At 37.3% G+C, this 22,577-nt stretch overlaps 1 protein-coding gene across 2 annotated transcripts; it reads left to right on the top strand.

Annotated features, from left to right (window-relative positions):
* The first annotated feature begins 4,710 nt into the window (after positions 1–4,710).
* On the top strand, positions 4,711–20,696 carry LOC125397996 (glycine N-acyltransferase-like protein Keg1). 2 transcript variants are annotated; one of them, XM_087908076.1, is made up of 6 exons: positions 4,711–4,793; positions 8,591–8,680; positions 10,120–10,227; positions 11,953–12,079; positions 13,643–13,814; positions 19,343–20,696. In XM_087908076.1, the coding sequence occupies exons 2-6, from the start codon at positions 8,603–8,605 to the stop codon at positions 19,743–19,745; spliced, it is 888 nt and encodes a 295-aa protein (XP_087764202.1). In that variant the 5' UTR covers positions 4,711–4,793; positions 8,591–8,602; the 3' UTR covers positions 19,746–20,696. The 2 variants fall into 2 exon arrangements, with proteins under 2 accessions (XP_087764202.1, XP_087764201.1); XM_087908075.1 differs by lacking the exon at positions 4,711–4,793 and adding an exon at positions 6,329–6,465.
* The last annotated feature ends 1,881 nt before the right edge of the window (positions 20,697–22,577 follow it).

Here is a 22,577-nt window from a genome sequence, read left to right as displayed (position 1 = left end):
GTCCTGAAATATCTTGTTTTCTCCATCAATGGTGAATGCAAGCTTTGCTGGGTATAGTAGTCTGGGCTTGCATCCATGGTCTCTTAGTTTCTGCAGCACATCTATCCAAGACCTTCTAGCTTTCATGGTTTCCATTGAGAAGTCAGGTGTAATCCTGATAGGTTTTCCTTTATATGTTACTTGACCTTTTTCCCTCGCAACTCTTAATATTTGTTCTTTATTCTGTATGCTTTGTGTTTTGACTATTATATGGCGAGGGGATTTTTTTTTTTTGATCCAGTCTAAATGGTGTTCTGTATGCTTCTTGTACCTTCATAGGAATATCCTTCTTTAGATTGGGAAAGTTTTCTTCAATAATTTTGGTGAATATATTCTGGGCCTTTGAGCTGTAAATCTTCTCCTTCTTCTACACCTTTTATTCTTAGGTTTGGCCTTTTCACGGTGTCCCAGATTTCCTGGATGTTTTGTGTTAAGAATTTGTTGGATTTGTTTTGTTCTTTAATCAGTGAGTTTATTTCCTCTACAGTATCTTCAGTGTCTGAGATTCTTTCTTCTATCTCTTGTATTCTCTTGGTAATACTTGTCTCTGTAGTTCCTATTCGTTTACCCAGATTTTTCATATCCAGCCTTCTCTCAGTTTGTGTTTTCTTCATTACCTCCATTTCATTTTTCAAGTCTTGAACTGTTTCCCCTTACCTGTTTGATTGCTTTTTCTTGAATTTCTTGTTTTTTCTTGGGTATCTTTGAGAGATTTATTCATTTCATCTACTTTTTTTGTTATCTCCACTTCTTCATGGCAGTTTTTCACCTCCTGTTTAAGTTCCTCTATTATTTTCATATAGTTAAACTTAGAGTTGATTTCTACTATTTCTTCTGGAGTAGGGTGTTCAATTCTTCTAGTTTCATGATCCCTGGATTCTGGTGATGTCATGTTGCCTTTCAGGTTGTTGGAGGAATTCTTGCATTGGCACCTGCCCATCTTTTCCTTCAAATGGAGCCAGGAGAGTCTTGGTGTCTTGGTTCAGTCTTTGCTGTGACTGACTCTCTGGGTGGATCTCTTCAGTGAAGGAGCAGGAACTGTTCCTGTACCTCTAGATGGAACTCCTCAGCACCCTCTGGATGGAATCCCTCAGCACAGACACAGGGATAGCTGGTATTCCAAGGAAACTGCAGACAAAAGGGTGATTGTGGGGGCAGGGCAGGGTCGAGTGGAACACAGAAGATCCTGCAGCAGGAGCTGGGGTGGGTGTCTCTGCTCTCTTCCGGGACAGTCCACCCCGGAGAGCATACACTCACCCCTCTGGATGGAACTCCTCAGTACTGAAATAGGGATAGCTGGTATTCCAAGGACACAGGAGACAAAAGGGCGACCGTGGGGGCAGGGCAGGGTCGAGTGGAACACAGAAGACCCTGTAGTAGGTGCTGGGGAGAGGGCTGTGCTCTCTTCCGGGACAGTCCACCCCCAGATAGCACAACTCACCCCTCTGGATGGAACTCCTCAGCACAGACACAGGGGTAGCCCTCTAGATGGAACTCCTCAGCACTGAAATAGGGACAGCTGGTATTCCAAGGACACAGGAGACAAAAGTGTGACTGTGGGGGCCTTAAGTGGTTTTTAAAGGGCCATGGCATGCTCCACCATTCCTTTTCACTATTAAGCATATATGCAGTTCTTCCATGGAAGAATCATCTGTAAAATTTAGCATAACATCCTTTAAGAGATCTTTTGCTATAACCTAAGGAATATATACAATTGTTCAAACGGCAGCTGCAATCAGCTGGGAAAAGATTATGAATTTCGGCATTAAATTGAGCAAATGCAAATGTCCAAGAATCACTATTTTAAAATTATCAAATAATCTATTACTTAGCATAAGAACATCGATCATAGTCAGTTCTCTGCCAAAATATCCTCTAGATTCTATACGGCTCTTCTGTACTAAGCAAGCTACTGCTTCAAATTAAGAGTTTAATATCCTGACTGACAAAACGGGGAGGTACAGCCATAAAAAATGGACCATTTTTGCCCATAAACTGCTATAGAATAAGTTTTACATTTGCATTTGCTGTTTTTGTATAGCTGACTTGAGTACCTGTCTGGCAGCTTCTGTAAAACTGTCTACTAAAAATTTTTTCATTGCTCCCTTTAAGAATTTTACTTAGTGGCTGAAGATCTCCCATAATAACATTATATTTAGGGTTTTAGTCATTGTACGTCTTATTAAAAGTTTGCAGACTATCTTCCTTTTAAGTTGCAAGTCTGTCTAGCTGACAGGAAAATGGAAAAAAGAAAACATATTTAACAAATGATGCCTGGATAATTGTATATCAACATGTAGAAGAATGAAAACAGATCCACATTTATCGCTATGCACAAAACTCAAATCCAAATGAATCCAAGAAAGGCCTGAATATAAAACCAACAATACTGAACCTCATAGTAGAGAAAGTAGAAGTATACTCCTGAAACTGAGAAGCTTCTGTCTTAATGATCAGAGAAATGCAAACCAAAATATCTCTGAGATTCCACCTTTTCACTGAAGGAATTGCCAAGATTAAAAACACTCATGCCAAATTGTACTGAAGAGAATGTGGGAAAAGAAAAAAGAAAACCTCCCCCATAGCTGGTGGGAGTGCAAACTGGCACAGCCACTTTGAATACCTGTAAGGCAATTTCTCAGAAAATTATGCAACAAACTACTTTAAAACTCATTAATGTTACTTTTAGGTATATACACAAAGGATGATTAATCATACCATGAGGACATGTGCTCAACAATGTTTTTAGCAGAATTTTTTGTCATAGCCAGAAACTGGAAACAACCTAAATGCTCCTCTCTTATGCAGATGAAAAATGAGCTGAGAAAGAAATCAGAGAAACATCACCCTTCATAATAGCTATCAATAACATAAAATATCTTGAAGTAATTTAAACCAAACAAGTGGAAAAACTTGTATGATAAAAACTTTAAATCTTTGAAGAAAAAAATTGAAGACACCTGAAAATGGAAAGATTTCCTATTCTTTTGGGAAGATAGAACCAACATTGCATAAATGGCACTTTTACCAAAAGTAATCTACAGATTCAGTTCAAATGCCCATTAAAATTACAGCAAAATTCTTCACACTTCTTAAAAGAACAATCCTTAACTTCATAAGGAAAACAAAAACTCAGGATGGCCTAAACAATCCTAAACAATCCTGTACAACAAAGGAACTTCATAATCCTTGTCTTCACACTCCATTACATAGCTACAGTACTGAAAACAACCAGATATTGGCATAAAAATGGATATGAGGACCAAAGAAACTTAATTGAAGACCCTGGACATCAATCCACATGACTATGAACACCAGATTTTTGACAAAGAAGCAGGAAATGTGAAATGAAAAAGAAAGTATTTTTAACTTGCTTATTTTTAGTTTTAACTGTCCTGAAGCTGTAGTTCTCTGAGGCTCTCTAGTGTCTGCCAGTGTGGCGGCTCTAAGACCATAGCATGTAGTCACAAGATTGGCATGTTATATTTAACAACGTATTTGTAAGTTTTATAGGTTAGTTTATATTAAATGGATATGCGGCTTTATGAACGCTCATCTCTTCTACTTAAGAGGTGTCTCTTGTTCAAATCAAATCTTTATCAAATTTGGTGATATCCACAGCTTTTCTTCTTCTGTGGAAACAAAAGCAAAACACCTTCCCCAGTATAACACATATCCATATCTCTAGCTTTATTCCACTCTTCAATAGTATTTGACTCTTCTCTGGACCAGGTACTCTATTGTAATTGTGGACCAGGTTCTAAAACAGATTTAGCCAACTGTATCCAATCTCTAGGAATAATTCTACTGCAAATTGTCCATGAGTTTTTCACAAAAAGTGAAGATATGCCATATGAGACTATTGCTTCCTTGAATTCCCTTATATCTAACATTGGCACAGGAGTTCGTTCAGCCTTTACAAAGTCTCTATCATTTGTCAATTCCTGTAAGGTTACTGGATATATTAAGGTTAATTGTTTAAAAGCTTTAAGCTGTTCCTCTCTATTCTTATAATTCAATCCTGAAATTGACTCTCCGTTAAATTCCTGTGTCTGGATTTGAATATCTCTAGGATATGTTTTATTAAGTTTTTTCAAGGTGTGTATTTTAGCACTCATATTAACCACCTTTTTTAAGATAAAATAAAAATGATAATGCTGACAATGTCCACAATTTATATTAGATAAATCTCATCTAAGTTAGTTATCCTCTCATTTAATTGTTCCATTTTTAAACTGTCAAAAAAAGACCCAAATTCCTTCATTGTAATGGTTTTCCCATTTTTGAATGTGGAAAAAACTCTCTCCTTTAAATAATTCCTCCTTTTCAGAATTCTGAGTTGTCTTGTCAAATGTCCCAAAGGTGTTGGTGAAGATGTTAGACTTACTGCTGTTGCATAAATCAGTATAATCCTGACTGGATTTCTAGGCAGTTACCTACTTTGACGGCATCCTGAGAAGGGGATTCCTGGAGACTCTGCTGGGAGATAAGAAAGAAAAATCCTAGCTGGTAGGGTGGTGACTCTGGCTATATGTAGCTCCAGACTACACTGGTGTCTATAAAGCCACAGGCTGCTGTGGGAGCACATTCTGCTCCTTCCACCAATAGCCTTTAAGATATCAGCCCACTTGGGTGTGGTTTCTTATACCATAAAAACAGCAGTAAATGTGTGCCTGCTCTTTTGCTTCCAGCTCCTGCTTCCTGCTGCTGCTGTTCTTGTTCGTCCAGAGGATTGTTGTCTATGACAGTGATCTGTAAGTTTTCCCCTTAAATAAATAGCTCTTTTATTATTCATAATTCTTAACTGGTGTGGGATTGTTTTGTAACCTATGTCATCAACAGACAAATGGCTTTTTCATGAATTTTTACCCCAAACATTGGGTGCCAAATGTAGTACAATTAATAAAAACCCAGATATAGATATTGGGTTCAAGTTTAAGATCAGAAAAGCAAAGCAGCCAACCAATACAGAGACCTCTGACTTTTAAGAAAATTGATTTTGTAACTTTTTTCTTTTAATTTATTTAACATGTTTTTTGCAACATGTATCTTGATCCTATTTATTTCCCCATCGCTTTACATCTGCTCTCTACTCTTATACCCCCCAAAACAAAACAAAATTTAAGAGAAGAAGAAAATAATTTAAAAATTAAAAATATCATCATGGAAGCTGTAGTGTAACACAGTAAGTCACACAGTAAACCCCTTTGTCCATACGTCTTTACTTGCAAGTATTCATTGCAGAGTCATTGGTCTGGCTAGAGGCTTCTGTTTCTAATGCACTGTCAATGCTGGAATTAGATATTTTGTTGTTGCTTCCACAGGTGCCAGGCACTCATGTGGTTCACACAGACACATGCAGGCTAAATACTCAAACAAACAAAATGAAATAAATAAATCATTGTCAAAAGACTGTTATTGCTGACTACTTAGTCTGTGTAGCGACATTTCAATTCTTTTTAATAAATAAAGACTACCTGAAGATTTGAGAGTAAAACAGTCCCATTGGTCAGCCTTATAGACCAGGTTATGGTAAAAGACACCTTTAAACCCAGTAGTCACAATGGCAAAACACCTTTAATCCCAGGAGCCATACAAATTGCCGTCGAAATCAGATGGTGCATGTCCTTAATCCCAGCTCTAGGGAAGAATAAATCAGGAGGAGACAGCTCTCAGACTGAGATTCTGAGATTCTGGGAGGCAGGACTGCCATTTCAGATGGGGGTCAAAGTAAAAGCCAGTGGCTGACTGTTTTACATTCAGATCTTCAAGTTGAATCCCAATTTCTGAAACTGAGCTTTTATTAGTAATACTTGAAGTCTGTGTCCCTGTGGACTGTATCACACAGGCATGAGACAGAAATATTGGGGAAACTTTCAGCTGCACTATGCATGAATATGTCTGCTTCATATGTGTATAGATAAGAAACTCTAAATTTTACACAACTATTTTCACCCAACACTTCTGGCTTCACCCTTGTTACTGTAGCAGGAAACTGGGAAAGGTAGAAGTGTAAACAGAGCTTAATATCATGTTTACAGCATACAGAGGGAAATTCCACATCAGGCAATGAGGAAAGATATTTTCTAGACAACCACAGATTCTGTCTAGTCCTAGTCAGCTGTTTTCCTGTGGGCCAAAGAAATGATGTATGAAAAGCTGAGAGGGCATACACAATCAGGATCTCAGATCTGCAGAGTCATCTTCCTGGGCACACATCTGTAGGGATACTGAATACTTCTGACTCTCAAGACAGCCAGAATTTTGTTTTCCTATTTTTTAGTGAAAATCAAGGTCCAGAGTACATCCTCAGTCTAAAGATTTTTGTAAAACATTTGCCAAACCACTGTGAATGCGAGCATTTCAGAAAAGATCTGCTGCTTGTTATTTGTCCTGAGCAGGCTCTGTGTGAATGCAGATTTATAGGTAAGGATTTATCACAGAAGAATGACGATCGATTCCCTGTCCTTTCTCTCATACAAGGTTGGAAAAAATCGAACGTTGTTGGTTTTAGAAAGGAAATACTGATCGTTTTGTGGGTGCCTATGCAGTGAAAAGGGGTAGTTTATTCAACTTGAGAAGTGCATATATCAATTAATATGTACCATAAGAAAAATCTTTAATTTTAATTGTGAGATTATAATTTGATTACATTATTTCTCCCTTTTCTTCCCTCCAAACTTCTTATATACCCCTCCCTGCTCTCTTTTAAATTTATGGCCTCTTTTTGAACTAATTTTTATTGTATGCAAACATTTATATACATATATATTTCTAAATATAACTAGCCTGTTCTGTAAAACTGTAGCTGTACATATTTTTTAGAACTGACTATTTGACACAATGTACTGGTGTGCTCTTCCTTGAGGAAGGCAACCTCTTCCGTTCCCAAATTTACTCCCTGAACTGTTGTTCTTTGAGTAGTTTTGAAGTCTTATAGACTTTCTCCATCAAGTTTGGTGTGTTTGTTGGTGTCAAAGAGATGTATGGCAGGTTTTCATTCCAAATGGATAAGAACTGTGGAGATATTGTGAAAGCTAGGCAGTCCATTTGGTTAGCAATATTTGCAAAGAAGTATTACGTATGCTCCAGCAACTTTTATTCAGTTCCAAAGGCACAGGGATCCTGGGCAGATGATAATGTCTTTAGTTCTTTTTCAATGAATATTTACCAGGAGAGTAAAATGTCTCAGACAAAATTATGATGGAATATGATGAGAAATATGAAAAACATAAAGTGCTTTCGCTGCTAATCGATATTATCTAAAAAAGAAAGCCAACCTAAAAGATTTTATCTATATTGTTAACGTGATGAGCTATTTCTAAAATTTTGATTTTTATCTTAATTTATTTTTCTGTATTTTTTCATATTCAGATGATTAATGCTTGTGAAATGTTCGTAGATTCATACATAATTAACCAAAGTCTGTGCACTACTTTATTTTATGTTTCATTCTTTTAATTTAGTACTTATACTTTTACATATGTGAAATAATTTTATGTTAATAGTTATTTAGAGCAGTGACAAACCATGAGTTTATGATTACATAATCTCATCATAGTTTGGATGTAATCATTGCATTTTTCTTCTATTCCTTAAAGGTTTTATAAAATCTGTTCTTTGGATTTATTCTCTCTGACTTATTCTACCTAGATATATCTTCAATAAAGTAAAATCTCTGTCTGAAGACCTTAAAGACCACAATGAACTTTATCCATTAACAATGCTAAGATTTCCCATTTCTGTAGCCTTTTCAGACTTCTATCGGCTCCTTTAACTGGACATCATAATTTTGCCATTCTTGTCATTCTGAATTATTATTTGTTTATTTATGTGTTTATATGCTTCCACATTTCTCAAACATTCACATGTTATCCAGTTTGCTGACATTATAACAGTGCCTATGTTTTAATAACAAGCTTGCTTTGCCTTTTGTGTTTATGATACTCTCAGAAAAATGTTTCTAGAGAAAAAGTCAGTTGTCTATAGGAATATTCAACCCCTACTATTTTGTTATTCTCTAGGACATTAGAATTAATGTAAGAAACTTTTTTGCTGCTTTTGCCAAGAGATATAGTGCTGCCGCTGTCATTTAACAAACCCTGCGAATTCTGTTATATAGTCAGCAGTTTACATGGTTGTCTTCAAAAGCAAAGAATGAAGTATCTTGGCCAGAATATTGTAGAGTCCAATTTGAGTATCTCTGTTCTAATGTTACCAAGAAATACAAATAGAAGACATGTATTAACACTACCATGAATGAGGAAAAGAACACTATACAGAAACTACAGACAATAAAAGGTTGCTCCTGAGAGCAAACCTACTCCTTCCATCCCAAGAAGGCACAGCTAGAGGGTGTATCTGACAGAAAACAGAATTCTACAGGACAAGAAACATGCCAATGTCTTAATTACGGATTTCCCAGTCCTGTGAGAAATAAATTCCTGATGTTTATATGTCTGTGACTCCTTATTTTAGAGGTAGTCTGGACACACTGTGTAAAGATCTTCCCACTCCTGACTTGCTATTGTCACTAATCTTTTCACCTTAGGTATCAGGAGAGATGTTCTACTTACAGGGTTCTCAGATGCTCCAGGCTCTGGAGAACTCCCTGAGGAAGCACCTGCCTGAGACCTTAAAGGTGAGAGTAGAATGTTTTCATAGAGACTGAGGATCACACCGTGGTAAGGCAGAGGAGGGAAAGAGTCAAGACTCACTGCGCCCTGGCACCACGACACTCCTCTCACCTGTGCTTACGCTACCAGAGCAGAAAGAAGTCCCAATAATGTCACCTGCACAGCATTAAAAAGGCAAAGTGCTGCTCCCCATAGCCTAAAACAAATGTCACTGTTTACTCCCAAAGGATAATCACAATTTGTGTGAGACCCAGACACAAAATAAAAACTTGAAAGTGTAAGATATTTATCAATAATAGTGTTTGCCTAGCCTGTGCAAGGTCCTTTGTTTAATGGCCAGTAGAGAAAAAATAATTTTCCTGATTCCTAAATAACAAATCACTATTTAGTTGAAATCATATTAGATACTAAATAAAAGGATTCTGATCTTATTTAAATTTTGAGGTAGTTGTGTCCCCCAACATGGAAGATTTTATAAAGTATAAAATAAATTAAAATGTGTATCATCAGATGCCTTCTGTAGCATATATTATTTCAATGAAATAAGATTTAATGTACAAGAATTTCCAGTTCTCTTGAACTTCCCACAGGGCAGGAAACCCTGACTGCCCTAAGGGATGAAGAGGGAGGAGGAGAGGGAGTGGGGGGAGTGGGAGGGTTTTGGGAAGAGGGGCGGAAATGGAAACTTTTATAATTTAATAAAATTTACTTTCAAAAAAAAAAGAATTTCCAGTTCTCTTTTTATGTTTTACATGACTAACTACGGAAATTTTCAGTGAACTAGGACTTTGGCCTATAATATGTTCTCAGAAGAGATGAGGTAAAATTGTCTGTCGTAAAATATTCTATTTTTATAATTTGACCTGGGACTCCCTGTGTATTCTAAGCTGTCCTTGAATTTTCAACCTGAGTGTGTCAGCCTCCCTATTATCTGACTTAACAGACATGTATCACTAACCCTGGCTAAATCTTAACTTAGATGAGAAACCGTGATCCACATGTATCACAGTCAGATGATGCAGATCTAAAAATGACATAGTATCACTATTAAAGCAGCAATCACAAAAATGCTTCAAGGCATAGAAAGAAAAAGACTTGTGATGAATGGAAACCATTTCTGAAATGTCTCAGCTTCATGAAATTTGTCTGCATATGAAAAGAAATAAATATGCTATCCATGAAAAAATTTTTTAGATTCTACACCAAGACAGTTAGTGAGTTTATTAGCAAATCTCATCATTCTTCATATTTTACCTCTCTATATAAAAGATACTGTTGTTAGAATAAGCAACTAGACACAAGGAACCATTTGAAAAATTAATTGATTATATCTTTCCAACAAAAATTTCATAATTTCTTAGGAATGATCATTGTTCTAGTCAAATATGCTGCAGCTTCCTACTTCTTTGCATTATATGACATTCCTGCTGGCTTGAATATTTAGGTTTATGGAACTGTCTTCCACATGAATCAGGGAAACCCATTCAAGCTCAAGGCTCTGGTGGACAAGTGGCCTGATTTTAACACTGTTGTTATTCGACCCCAGGAGGAGGTAAGTGACAATAGAGAGTAAATATACCTGTATCTCCACATGTGTTGCATTCCTAGCATGAGTCTGGCTGGATGGTTGATGCCACCACCTATTCCCATCATGAAAAATAGACATGAATTGTACTAATGTCAACCAATACCCTGCCTGAAGGATAACTCACAAAAGTCCTCAAAAATTACAGAATGTTATAAAACTTTCAAGAAGGGAAATACGCAAAGGTATAGTAACAAGCCATGGAGAATGGTAACTGAAGGTACAGATGGTACACTTTCATTTTTATCCATGTTTTTGTTTTACTTGGCAGCATAGTTCCTCCATCAACAGTGACTGATTTGAACTGAGAGGCCACTTTACCACTTCATTTTTTTCTTACGTCTTTTGTAGAATTTAAAGGCAACTGATGGAAAGTATTATCAACATAAGATCATGTTGATACACAAAAAAAAATGGCTTGATCTTTTGTTATCAACATCAAAATAACATTTCCCGAGGACTGGAGAGATCACTCAGTAGTCAAGAGCACTTACTATTTGTGCAGAGGACTAGGGTTTGGAACCAGGCACCCATGTGGTGGCTGCCAACTGTAAGGAATTCCAGTTATATGGAATCTGACACCCTCTTCTGATCTCAACAGGCATCTCTCACATGTGATATACATACATATGTGCAAGAAAAACATTTATATTTATACAATAAGAGAAGGAAATCTGTAGAGAAAAGGGCATCAACTAAGCTAGGTTTGTATATTGTAGTTAGTTAGTTCTTAGTTCCATTGTCATCTATTATCCTAGGGTGAGACAGATTTCTTGTCGTGAAAATTCACTGCACTTAAAATAATCTAGCTCATTCTCACTCCATCATGAATTTTCATTGTAATATCAGCTTTCCATTGAGATACTGCTCTGCTTTCTATATCACTTATATATAGCAAAGTTAATAAAAAAAAAAGGTTAAAAAAGAATGGTAACTTAAATATTTAATAAGGCAGAAAAGAAAATCAATAGTTTTATCTGCAGTATCATTACACAGTATACAACATTTTAGTTAATATTTCACCAAAATTAGAGGAAAAAAGCATTCAGATTATACATTAGTAGAAGTAATATTTCTGTGATATGCCCATATGTTCTTTGATATTTAAGTAGTCCCATTTTGGGTTTGCAAACTTGTTCCATGTATGTATGTGTATGTGTATATATATGCATATATATGTGTATGTGTGTGTATGTACACATGTATATATATATATATATATATGTATGCTCATTTATTTGCTTTATGCGGTTGTCATTTACTTAACAATGATAAGCTATTTTTGAAGGACAACATATCTTACTAGCTTTAGCATTGGTTCCCTATTTATAGGTGCATATTCTGATTCTGTTTTCAGTATAGACTTTAATAGCAGAGTATTCATAGCCCAGAGCAAGGAGTATTCTTTTAGCAAAAAGTTTTCCGTTTAATTTGCTATTTGGATTCTTCTAAATGAATTTTATAGCACTCTAGTTTCCCTTGAGTTTGGGTAATGTTCAGGGTGATTTTACTTTGAATTGAATCAAATCTTTTCTTTTGATTTTGCACTGTAAATAATTACAACATAAATCCACGGGAGCCATTACTTTCAGTATTTTAATATCTCACAATGTAGCTGAATACTGAATACCAATATCACCGAACACTTACCCATCCATAAACATTTTGGTTTATTCTTCTTGTTGAAAACAGGACATGCAAGATGATCTTGACCACTACACCAACACTTACCTAATCTACTCTAAGGATCTCGAGAATTGTCAGAAGTTCCTCAGCTCATCAGAAGTCATTAACTGGAAACAACATCTACAGATTCAAAGTAAGAGAATGAGGGTTTATGTGGCTGTTGTTATCTCCTGTGTACACATGGTGGAAGTCACTGTTCCTTTTGAACAACACCTTCTATCCCACACAGTTTTGCAAGCTGTAGACAATTAGCATGCTGTTATCCATTTCTAGGCTCAGCATCTAATACCTGCAAGGGGAACTCTCAAGAGCTGTGGGGTGTAAAGTATACAAAGGAAATTTTAATGTAATTTCTTACTGCCTTAGGACTTAAGATATCTTCTTTAGCATGTCCATGCTAAAGTTGTCTGGAGGGTAATGGTGAGCTCATAGAAATAGCTCACCTTGATCCCAAGTCTGGTATTTTATAATAACACTGTGCCAACTCTTAACCTCAGGGATGGAAGGTATTGAGTGACATGCAAATTTCACAGGATAATGAACAGAAGGTGAAAGTCACCCTCAATGCACTCTTTGAACCATGTTTACTAAATTACATTCTTCCCACGAACCAAAGAAAGTTTTATGACTAAACCAAAGTAATTCATGGTTAAGGAACCATATTAGTGCAATAGAAAGGAACTGAGAACCTTATAGTAGCAACTCAATAGATTGAGTCCATATAAATGCTCTGTAAATTTGTTACCATGCTTCTAACTCATCTTGTTTGATAGCTATATCTGTAGCCCTTTTTAATTTTACATACCAAACGCAGTTTCCCCCTCTTTCTTCTCTTCTCATTCCCTCCCCCATCTTCCATCTACACACACAACCCCAATCCACTACTCCTCAGCCTCCATTCAAAAGGGCCAAGTCTTCTTATGGGAGTCATCAAAGCATGAAATATGAAGTTAAGGCAGTATCAAGCTCCTCCCCACTGCATCATGGCTGGACAAGGCATCCCACCATAGAAAATAGGTTCCAAAGAGCCAACTCATGCATCAGAGACAGGTCCTAGTCCCACTGCTAGAGAACCCATACAAAGATGAAGCTACACAACTCTCACCCAGATGCAGAAGGCTAGGGTCAGTTCAGTACAGACTGTCTAACTGCCTGTTCACAGTCCTGAGCTCCCACAAGCTCAGGTCAGTTGTCTCTGTGGGTTTCCCATCATGATCATGAAGCTCCTTGCTCATATAATCCTTCCTTCTTCTTCTGCTGGACTATTGGAGTTTGGCACAGTGTTTGGTTGTGGACCTCTGCATCTGTTTCCATCAGTTACTGGATGAAGTCTCTATGATGAACATTAGGGAAGTCACCAGTCTCATTACAAGAGAAGGCTAGTTCAGGCATCATTTTAACTAATGCTAGGGGTCTTAGCTGGAGTCATCCTTGTGGGTTCCTGGGAGTTTCTCTGACACCATGTTTCTCCCTAATTTCATAACTCCTGAATATAACTGTACTCTTAAGTAGTTAGGGTTTGTGATACCATCCAAAACTTGAATTTTAAAAGTGGAGGGATATAAACTTTATCATATGATTTAACACAAGACTTGATGATTCTATACTCATATTCCCTTTGATCCCACTGAATAGCCTTTCCCAAATATTAAGATGAATAATGGTATATCATTTGCTGCCTTATTTCCCCTTCAAGGTTCACAGTCAAGCCTGGACAAAGTGATAGAAACTCTTGGAGCCATTAATTTGGGCAAGGTCAAGCATACACAGTGTTTTCTCTATATGAAATGTGAAACAGCAACGAAACTGAATCCTTCCGTGGCAGACGTGAATAACTTAGTACGCAGTAGTGACAATCCCAAGCCCATGTAAGTGCTTAAAAACTGTTCTGCACCAATCACTATCTTACTAATGACATGCCTCCTGTGTTAGATTTCTGAAGTGATTGTTAGAAGGTCACCTTAAGGAATAGGGCTAAAATCAAAGCACATGTGATCTATCATTGTTTCGGAATCTTGATTTGGTAAAAATCAAGATCTGAGCAAGGCTGTGTTGCATTGGAATCCACAGGATAGAATTACTTATGTTCTTTTTCAACACACATTGCCATTCCAGGAGTACCTTGATTTTGGGCTGCAATGCTCCACTCACTAAACTCACTTTTACCCGACCTTCTTTGTCCTCTGTGTCTTTTCATCTTTTGTTTGTTGTGAGGATATTTATCAATAGATATGGGACCCACGAATAACTGAGATGAGCTTATGTTGAAGTCTTAGACTTAATGTTCAAAAATCCTCTCTTTATAAAATATTTATTTATATATTTTTGTTTATTTTTTATTTTTATTTTTCCATTCAAAAATTTCCACTTCCTCCTATCCTCCCATTCCCCTCCTGCTCCCTCACTCACCCTCTTCCTTCCCGCTCCAGTCTTAAGAGAGGGCAGGAGCTAAATGCAGAAGGTAATGATGCTATGCCATAGCTTTGCTGCAACTCTTTATTTTGACCTTCATGAGCTCAGGTCTCCAAGATTAGCTCCCCTCTGTCTAAAACTTCTCTCCCTTCTGCAGATCAGTCTTTACAGTAATGACTTACTTTGTTATCCAGATCTACTCACAAGTTACTTCATCAGAGTCCTGGGTAAAGCACTTCAATAAAAGTCACCATTGCGCAGGATTCACATTTATTTTACTCATAACACTCATGAGTATTTGAAACTTGTCAGTTTATTCTACGAATTTGATATTTGATTCATCCTCTACCAATAATGAAAGCCTCCAAGAGTTAGGATCATCAGGAGCTGGTACACAGTGTTCAGTGAATTCTCTTCACTGAATTGAGTATACTCAATCCTATGATCAGGATGAGGATCCAACTCCAAATTCTCTATATTTGGGGCCCTACGAGCAGTAGCACAAACAATTTCATGCGAAGTAACAATAGCAATTATTCTCTTATCCGTACTCTTAATAAATGGCTCTTTTTCAATCCAAGCCCTCATTTACACCTAAGAACCAATATGACTTTTAATTCCAGCCTGACCCCTAGCCATAATATGATTTATCTCAACCCTAGCAGAAACAAACCGAGCCCCATTCGACCTAACAGAAGGGCAATCAGAATTAGTTTCAGGTTTCAACGTCGAATACGCTGCTGTATTAGGATACAACTGAATCCTAATAAAAATATTTTGAACACATTTTACATTGTCCCCATTTATGTTTAACGTAATGCTGAGGAGAACCAGAAGCCAGCAGTGAGTGTGTGACTTGAGAATGCTCAATTCCACAGCCCTTTGTGTAATTTTCCTTCTGGAAGAGCTCTGTTCTCTTGTATAATACCTGGTAACCTGGAGAAAGTTCCCATCTAGAAGCTACTGGAAACTTGTGTCCTAATGTGAGCTATAAGTTAGCCCAATCTCTTGACAGGCAGAATCTAGTGATGGAATAGTTTGTTTGGCACATGGATGACTGAATTAGCATTGAAAGAGTGTCTAGCTCCGTCTCCGAAGCACATTTCAAAATAATTTCAGAAGCCTCCCTACAGTATAACATGTGTCTTCAGGCATCAGACTCAGTAATGTGGGCTATCTTCATTCCACATTGCTGGGAGGTTTTTTTTTAATTGATTGCTATTGAGCTCTACATTTTTCTCTGCTCCCCTCCCTGCCTCTCCCCTACTTTTAAATCCTCTCCTAAAGTCTCCATGCTCCCAATTTACTCAGGAAATTTTGTCTTTTTCTACTTCCCATGTAGACTAGATTTGTGTATGTCTCTCTTAGGGTCCTCACTGTTGCCTAGGTTCTCTGGGATTGTGATTCGTGGGCTGGTTCTCTTTGCTTTATGTTTTAAAACCACTTATGAGTGAGTACATGTGATCATTGTTTTTCTGGGTCTGAGTTACCTCAATCAAAATGATGTTTTCTAGCTCCATTCATTTGCCTGCAAAATTCAAGCTGTCATTATTTTTTTCTGGTGTGTAGTGCTCCATTGTATAGATGTGCTGCATTTTCCTTATCCATTCTTCGATGGAGGGGCATTCGGGTTGTTTCTACATTCTGGCTATGGCAAACAATGATGCTATGAACATAGTTGAGCACATGTCCTTGTGGCACGATTGAGCATCCTTTGGATATATACCCAAAAGTGGTATTATTGGGTCTTGAGGAAGGTTGTTTCCTAATTTTCGGAAAACACGCCACACTGACATCCAAAGGGTCTGTACCAGCTTGCATTCCCACCAGCAATGCAGAAGATTTCCCTTTTCCCCACAACCTCTTCAGTATAAGTTGTCACCAGTGTTTTTAATCTTGGCCATTCTTAAAGGTGTAAGATGGAATCTCAGAGTTGTTTTGATTTGCATTTCTCTGATGACTAAGGATGTTGAACATTTCCTTGAGTGTCTGTCAGCCATTTTAGATTCCTCTGTTGAGAGTTCTCTGTTTAGGTCTATACTTCATTTTTTATTGGATTATTTGTTCTTTTGATGACCAATTTCTTTAGTTCTTTGTATATTTTTGAGATCAGACCTCTGTCTATATGGGGATGGTGAAGAACTTTTTCCATTCTGTAGACTGTTGTCTTGTTGACCATGTCCTTTGCTTTACAGAAGCTTTTCAGCTTTAGGAGGTCTCATTTATTAATTGTTTCTCTCAGTGTCTGTGTTAGTGGGGTTACATTTAGGAAGTAGTCACCTGTACCAACACGTTCAAGTGTACTTCCTACTTTCTCTTCTATGAGGTTGAGGTCTTTGGTCCATTTGGACTTGAGTTTTGTGCATAGTGATAGATATGGATCTATTTTCATTCTTCTGCATGTTGATATCCAGTTATGCCAGCACCATTTGTCAAATATGTTGTTTTTTGTCAATTTGATATTTTTTGCCTCTTTGTCAAAAATCAGGTGTTTGAAAGTGTGTGGATTAATATCCTGGTCTTCAATTCAGTTCCATTGATCTTCCTGTCTGGTTTTTTTTTCCAGTACCAGGTTGTTTTCAGTACTGTAGCTTTGTAGTAGAGTTTGTAGTTAGGGATTGTGATGCCTCCAGAAGTTTTTTTATTGTACAAGATTGCTTTGGCTATCCTGGGTTTTTGTATTTTCCACATGAAGTTGAGTACTGTTTTTTTTTGAAGTATGTGAAGAATTTTGCTGGGATTTTGCTGGGCATTGAATTGAATCTGTAGAATGCTTTTAGTAAGATTGCCATTTTTACTATGTTAATTCTACCTACCCAAGAGCATGGGCGATCTTTTCATTTTCTGGTGTCTTCTTCAATTTCTTTCTTCAAAGATTTAAAGTTCTTGTCATACAAATCCACTTGCTTCATTAGAGGTACTCTGAGATATTTTATGCTATTTGTGAATATTGTGATGGTTGATGTTCTCTGATTTCTTTCTCCGCCCTTTTATCATCTGTGTACAGGAGGGCTACTGATTTTTTTGAGTTAATCTTATATCCTGCTACATTACTAAAAGTGTTTATGAGTTGTAAAAGTTCCTTAGTAGAATTTTTGGAGTCACTTATGTAAACTCTCATATCACATGTAGAAGGAACGAGCAGGCTGCGTTCCCGCCCTGATCCCGGCTGGCTTACCCCCAAAATAATTACACAGAAGCTGTATTCTTTTAAACACTGCCTGGCCCATTATCTGAAACCCCTTATTGGCTAATTTTCACAAATTGATTTAACCCATTTCTAATAATCTGTACGTCACCATGAGGTTATGGCTTACAGGGAAGGATTCAGCATTTCTGACCTGACAGCTTCATGGCGGGCAGCTCTCTGACTCTGCTTCTTTCTCCCACAATTCAGTTCTGTCTTCCCTGCCTACCTATGTTCTGACCTATCAGGCCAGGCAGTTTTCTTTATTAATTAACCAATGAAAGCAACAGATAGATAGAAGACTCTCCTACATCATTTCCCCATTTTTCTGTTTAAACAAAAAAGAGAAGCTTTCACCTTAACATAGTAAAATTACATATAACAAAAGAGTTATCAAGTAAGAATTACAGTTACAATATTTATACCTACTTTATCTTTTATAACTAAGAAAAACAATAACTATCTATCTATTCTTCAACTCCATCTAAGACTCCAGAAGGATATAGTATTACCTAATTAAACAAGAAATAAGCAACTTCCAAACTCTAGAAATGACAGAGACATCTCGCTGAACCCAAAGTTCTTTTGTACCATTGGGGCATCCATCTTTGGCCTACAGGCCCATAGTATCGAGCAGACATTTCCATGAAGCAGAAAATTTCAAAGGCAGTTCAGTCACTATCTGCTGTGTCCTGCAGAATGTCTCACAGACTCTTTCATGAAGCAGGAACTCCGAAAGACCATCTCACCTTTAGGCAAGTTTAGCAGTCCTCTCTCTACGGGTTTTCTGTGTCCAATTAATTCAACAGTTCAGGCAAGAGCAGTTTCTTGCCCAAATGGCTATCAAACTCCATAAGGAGCCTCTTCAATGCCCATCTTCCTCTTGAAGTAGCTGGTGCTGCCAAGAGCAGATGTGTCTCATTGTCATGAAAAACCCTAAGTTATTAAAACATTCAAAATGCCATATTCTGTAGTCTTTGAAAGATATGAAGAATGTCTATTTAGCTGAAATATATCTCTCTATATATAGAAAATCCAACTAACATGACTACAAGCTTGACTATTATTGATGATTATCCATTAACAACCTATATTTCCTAATTATACATTACATTTTTTAATGAACTACACAATCACAATACCTTAATCAAGATCAGAAATACATATACATATAACAAAATTGACCTTAAATTCCTATCAATAAGGCAAAATTTATACCAATGTAAATTATTCATATCTATATTAGTCACATTGCTGCCAATCTTTACACTTAACTTTATCTTTTGCTCACCACAATGCCTAAGGACTGCAAGATACAAAATTCTATGATACTGAAATTTGGCTTCTGCTTGCTACATGTGTTTTGGGAAGTTTGCTTGTTCGCAAAACTGTTTCCTTTTACATAAAACAAGACTGATCATATTAAAGCTCCCTCACTGAAAGATCATATTTGAACTCCCTAGCTGAGTCATGAGCAAATAAAAACTGCAAACGCTGCCTGGAGCATTTTTACTAGTTATTAGGCACTGAATCTGAGCCCCCATCACCCTAACATGATAGTCTATAGTGCAAGTGGCTTATTAACCCTTCTCACTAGATGGGGAAACACAAAAGGTGAAGAACAATTAACCAACACATAATGCACACAGAGTTGATAGGGGCTCAGGCAATCCTGCTACAGAGCACACAGACTTAGTGATTCTACTGTCTGCCTCTTGGGGCAATTAAGGGGAAAATGAATAAAATTATTCATAACCTATGTGACTAAGGGCTGCTCTTTCCTCTTATTCCCAATAGTAATCAAGAGTTGTTCAAATTCACCTCCCTGGATGTTACACATGCTGCGTTGGTGAATAGCATCTGGCATTTTGGTGGCAATGAGAAAAGTCAGAAGTTCATTGAGCGCTGTATCCACACCTTCCCCAGCTCCTGTATTATGGGGCCTGAGGGGATTCCCGTGTCCTGGGGCCTGATGGACCACACTGGAGAACTGAGAATGGGAGGCACCTTGCCTCAGTACCGGAAACAGAATCTCATTTACCATGTTGTTTCTCACCAGATTCAGACTCTAAATGATCGTGGCTTCCCCGTGTATGGACATACGGATAAAGCTAATGTAACCATTCAGAAAATGCTTGCCAGGCTGGCTTATGTCCCCATGCCCTGTACTTGGAACCAGTGGAATTATGTCCCTCTATGAAGCTGAAAAGAGTGTTGAGGGTACCATCCTTGTAGATGGAGAAACAGCTGAGTGAACAGAGAGCAGTAATAAATTGTCATTAGGTGGACGTGTGTTTCTAGAGCAGGGGTAAATCGTGAACTGCACACACGTGTCTCTGCTCTCACATTGCTCATGCACTTAACTCCACTTCCTTGCCGTGCAGAAGGTCACTGTCTCCTGCTCCAACTCTATCACAGGTCTTACATTCTCAGGATGTCTAACACAGTGGTTTTCAACCTTCCTATAGCTCTGACCCTTTAATACAGTTCCTCATGTTGTGGTGAACCCTAACCGCAAAATTATTTTTATTGCTACTTTATAACTGTAATTTTGCTACTGTTATGAATTATAAAATGTACATCTGAGTTTTCTGATGGTCTTAGGCAACCCTTGTGAAAGGGTCGTTTGACCCCCAATGGTTTTGCAATCTGAATGTTGAGAACACTGCTCTAACGCATTTAACTAAATCATTTTCTTTTCTACTTTGCTTTTATAGCTTCTGATCCATGGCCATTAACAAGTAGGTTTGTTTTGTGACCTGCTGCACCACACACATTCATACTGCTTTTGGCTTTCTGTTGTTTTTCTTTGATTGACTGGAGAAGAAGCTTGCCATCTATAAATACCTATTCAAAAATCATTCTCTCCCAGGTCACTTCCTAGCTGTTATATTGTTTTTATGTAAAAACTACTACACATGCATGCACAGATTCACAATGTATGTGGTGAAATTGTAGAATTATTAAGAAATAAACTAGGGATCAGCAGGTACAGATGCTTGCAGCCACGCCTTTTTACCTGAGTTCAATATCTAGAACCCACATTGTGGAAGAAGAAAACCAATTGCTTCAAGTTGTCCTCTGGCCTCCACGGGTGTTCCATGACATGTATACTCACAAATAAATAAATAAATGTAATTTTTAAAAAGGACTAGTTTTCTGTAATTTGCAATGAGTTTTCACCTTTAGTTCCCACACCAGGAAAGAGAAGTTAGCATTGTTCTAAAAGTTGAGCTTTGTTACTTCACTCTAATGTTCATATTTAATAAAACTATTTTTTATTTATTGAAGCATGAATGTTAGAAGGCAGAGCACTGTAGGGAGAGGAGAAAACAACAGCACTCAAACCAGACAAATGGATGTCTTTACATAAAAGAGAGAGAAAAGGGGAGGGTGAAGAAGGAGAAGAAAAACAAAACTGGAGGGGCTAAAGGAAGTTAAGGAGAGAGAGAGAAGAGAGAGATTTTGGGTTGTAGAAAGACTATCTCTTCAGTAAAGAGGAAAATGCTGTGTCTGAACTTTTATGAGCTGAATTTAAATAAATTTTCTGGAGTATGTTCAAACACTCAGGACTTTAGACAACCGTCTTAAGCTCCAACAGGAGACAGCCCCTGCATTCCTCCCTCCAGCACTCAAATCCTTCTGCTGACAGTCCTGTGGCTCCAAACAGTTGTTTAATTTGTTTAACCCTCTCAAGTTTTCTGGAAATGACGGAATATTTATATTCTTTTTCAATCTAAAGTCAAATTGCACAGGGGTTCATTTCAAAACAAGTCTTTAATAAGCCTTTCTTATTACATTTGAAGTCAGTTATGTTTTTAGGAACTTATAAATTATATAGTGTATATATTTATATGTATTTATGTGTATTTACATCTATTTACAATCTTAGTTCCTGAAATATTTAAGAGTATACCAAACTATATTTTTGAATTTTATTTTCACTTTAATTTTTTATGATTTCTCGTAGCAACAGAATCATCCAAAATAGCAAATTCTAAAATTCAAGTATAGGACTGGAAAGTTAGTTTAGTCATTAAGAGCACTGACTGATCTTTCAGCAGACTCCTGTTTCATTCATAGAACCCAAATGATGACTCACAATCATCTGTAACTTCAACAACATGGGTTATGATGCCCTCTTCTGGCCTCTTCAGGCACCTGCATGTTCATTGTATACACACACACACACACACACACACACACACACATGTGCATGAACATATGCATGTGCATGAACACACACATACTATGAAGCTTAAAGAAATACAATTCAAATGTAAACGTAATAAATTCAGAGAATTGACAAATACAAAAAATCTTCCAGACATTTCTGGTTTATTCATGATGACCACAACCTCTTCCATCTTATCTTCTCACTCTCTCCCCTTTCCTCCACTCCACACCCCAAATTCACTCCTCCTCTGTATTTTCTCAGAAAGGGACAGGCCTCTCTGTATGTCAGCAAAGCATGGCTTATCAAGATGCCATAAGACCATAAGACTCCCTGTATTCAGTTGGGGCAAGGCAATCCAGCATGAGTCATAGGTTCTCAAGAGCCAGTCAAAGCAGTGAGGATACCCCCTACTCCCATAACCAGAGTCCCACAAATAGACCCAGCTACACAACTTTCTGACATGTGAAAAGGGCCTTGATCAGTCCCATGCAATGTATGTAACATAGTTCAAACTGGCTAGTTAACTAGAAAAATTCCTGTGAACTGATGAGTTCCTATACATATGTACACATTAAAACTTGATCAAATATACTCAGGATTTGGATCACTTGGCCAGAATGCGTGGGGTCTTGAGTGCCAACTCCAGCTCTACAAAAAATAAAAACTGAGAAATGGTTTATGAGAGAATTAGGAGATATGTAATTCAGAGACTTATTAGAATATCATTCTTGGAAAAGTTTTGAAACTTCAAAATTTCAAAAGCACTTAGTGGCAAGGTTTTTTTAGGTAAAAATTAAGGTTTTTTTGATACATGGTCTCACTGTGTTGATCTTGAGCTCTGAAAGATTCACCTGC

This window comes from Myodes glareolus, chromosome 7 (assembly GCF_982192425.1).
Source record: "Myodes glareolus chromosome 7, mMyoGla1.1, whole genome shotgun sequence".
Lineage (NCBI taxonomy): Eukaryota > Metazoa > Chordata > Mammalia > Rodentia > Cricetidae > Myodes > Myodes glareolus.
The sequence above is the reverse complement of the archived record's forward strand: the minus strand, read 5'-3'. Positions and strand labels throughout refer to the sequence as shown.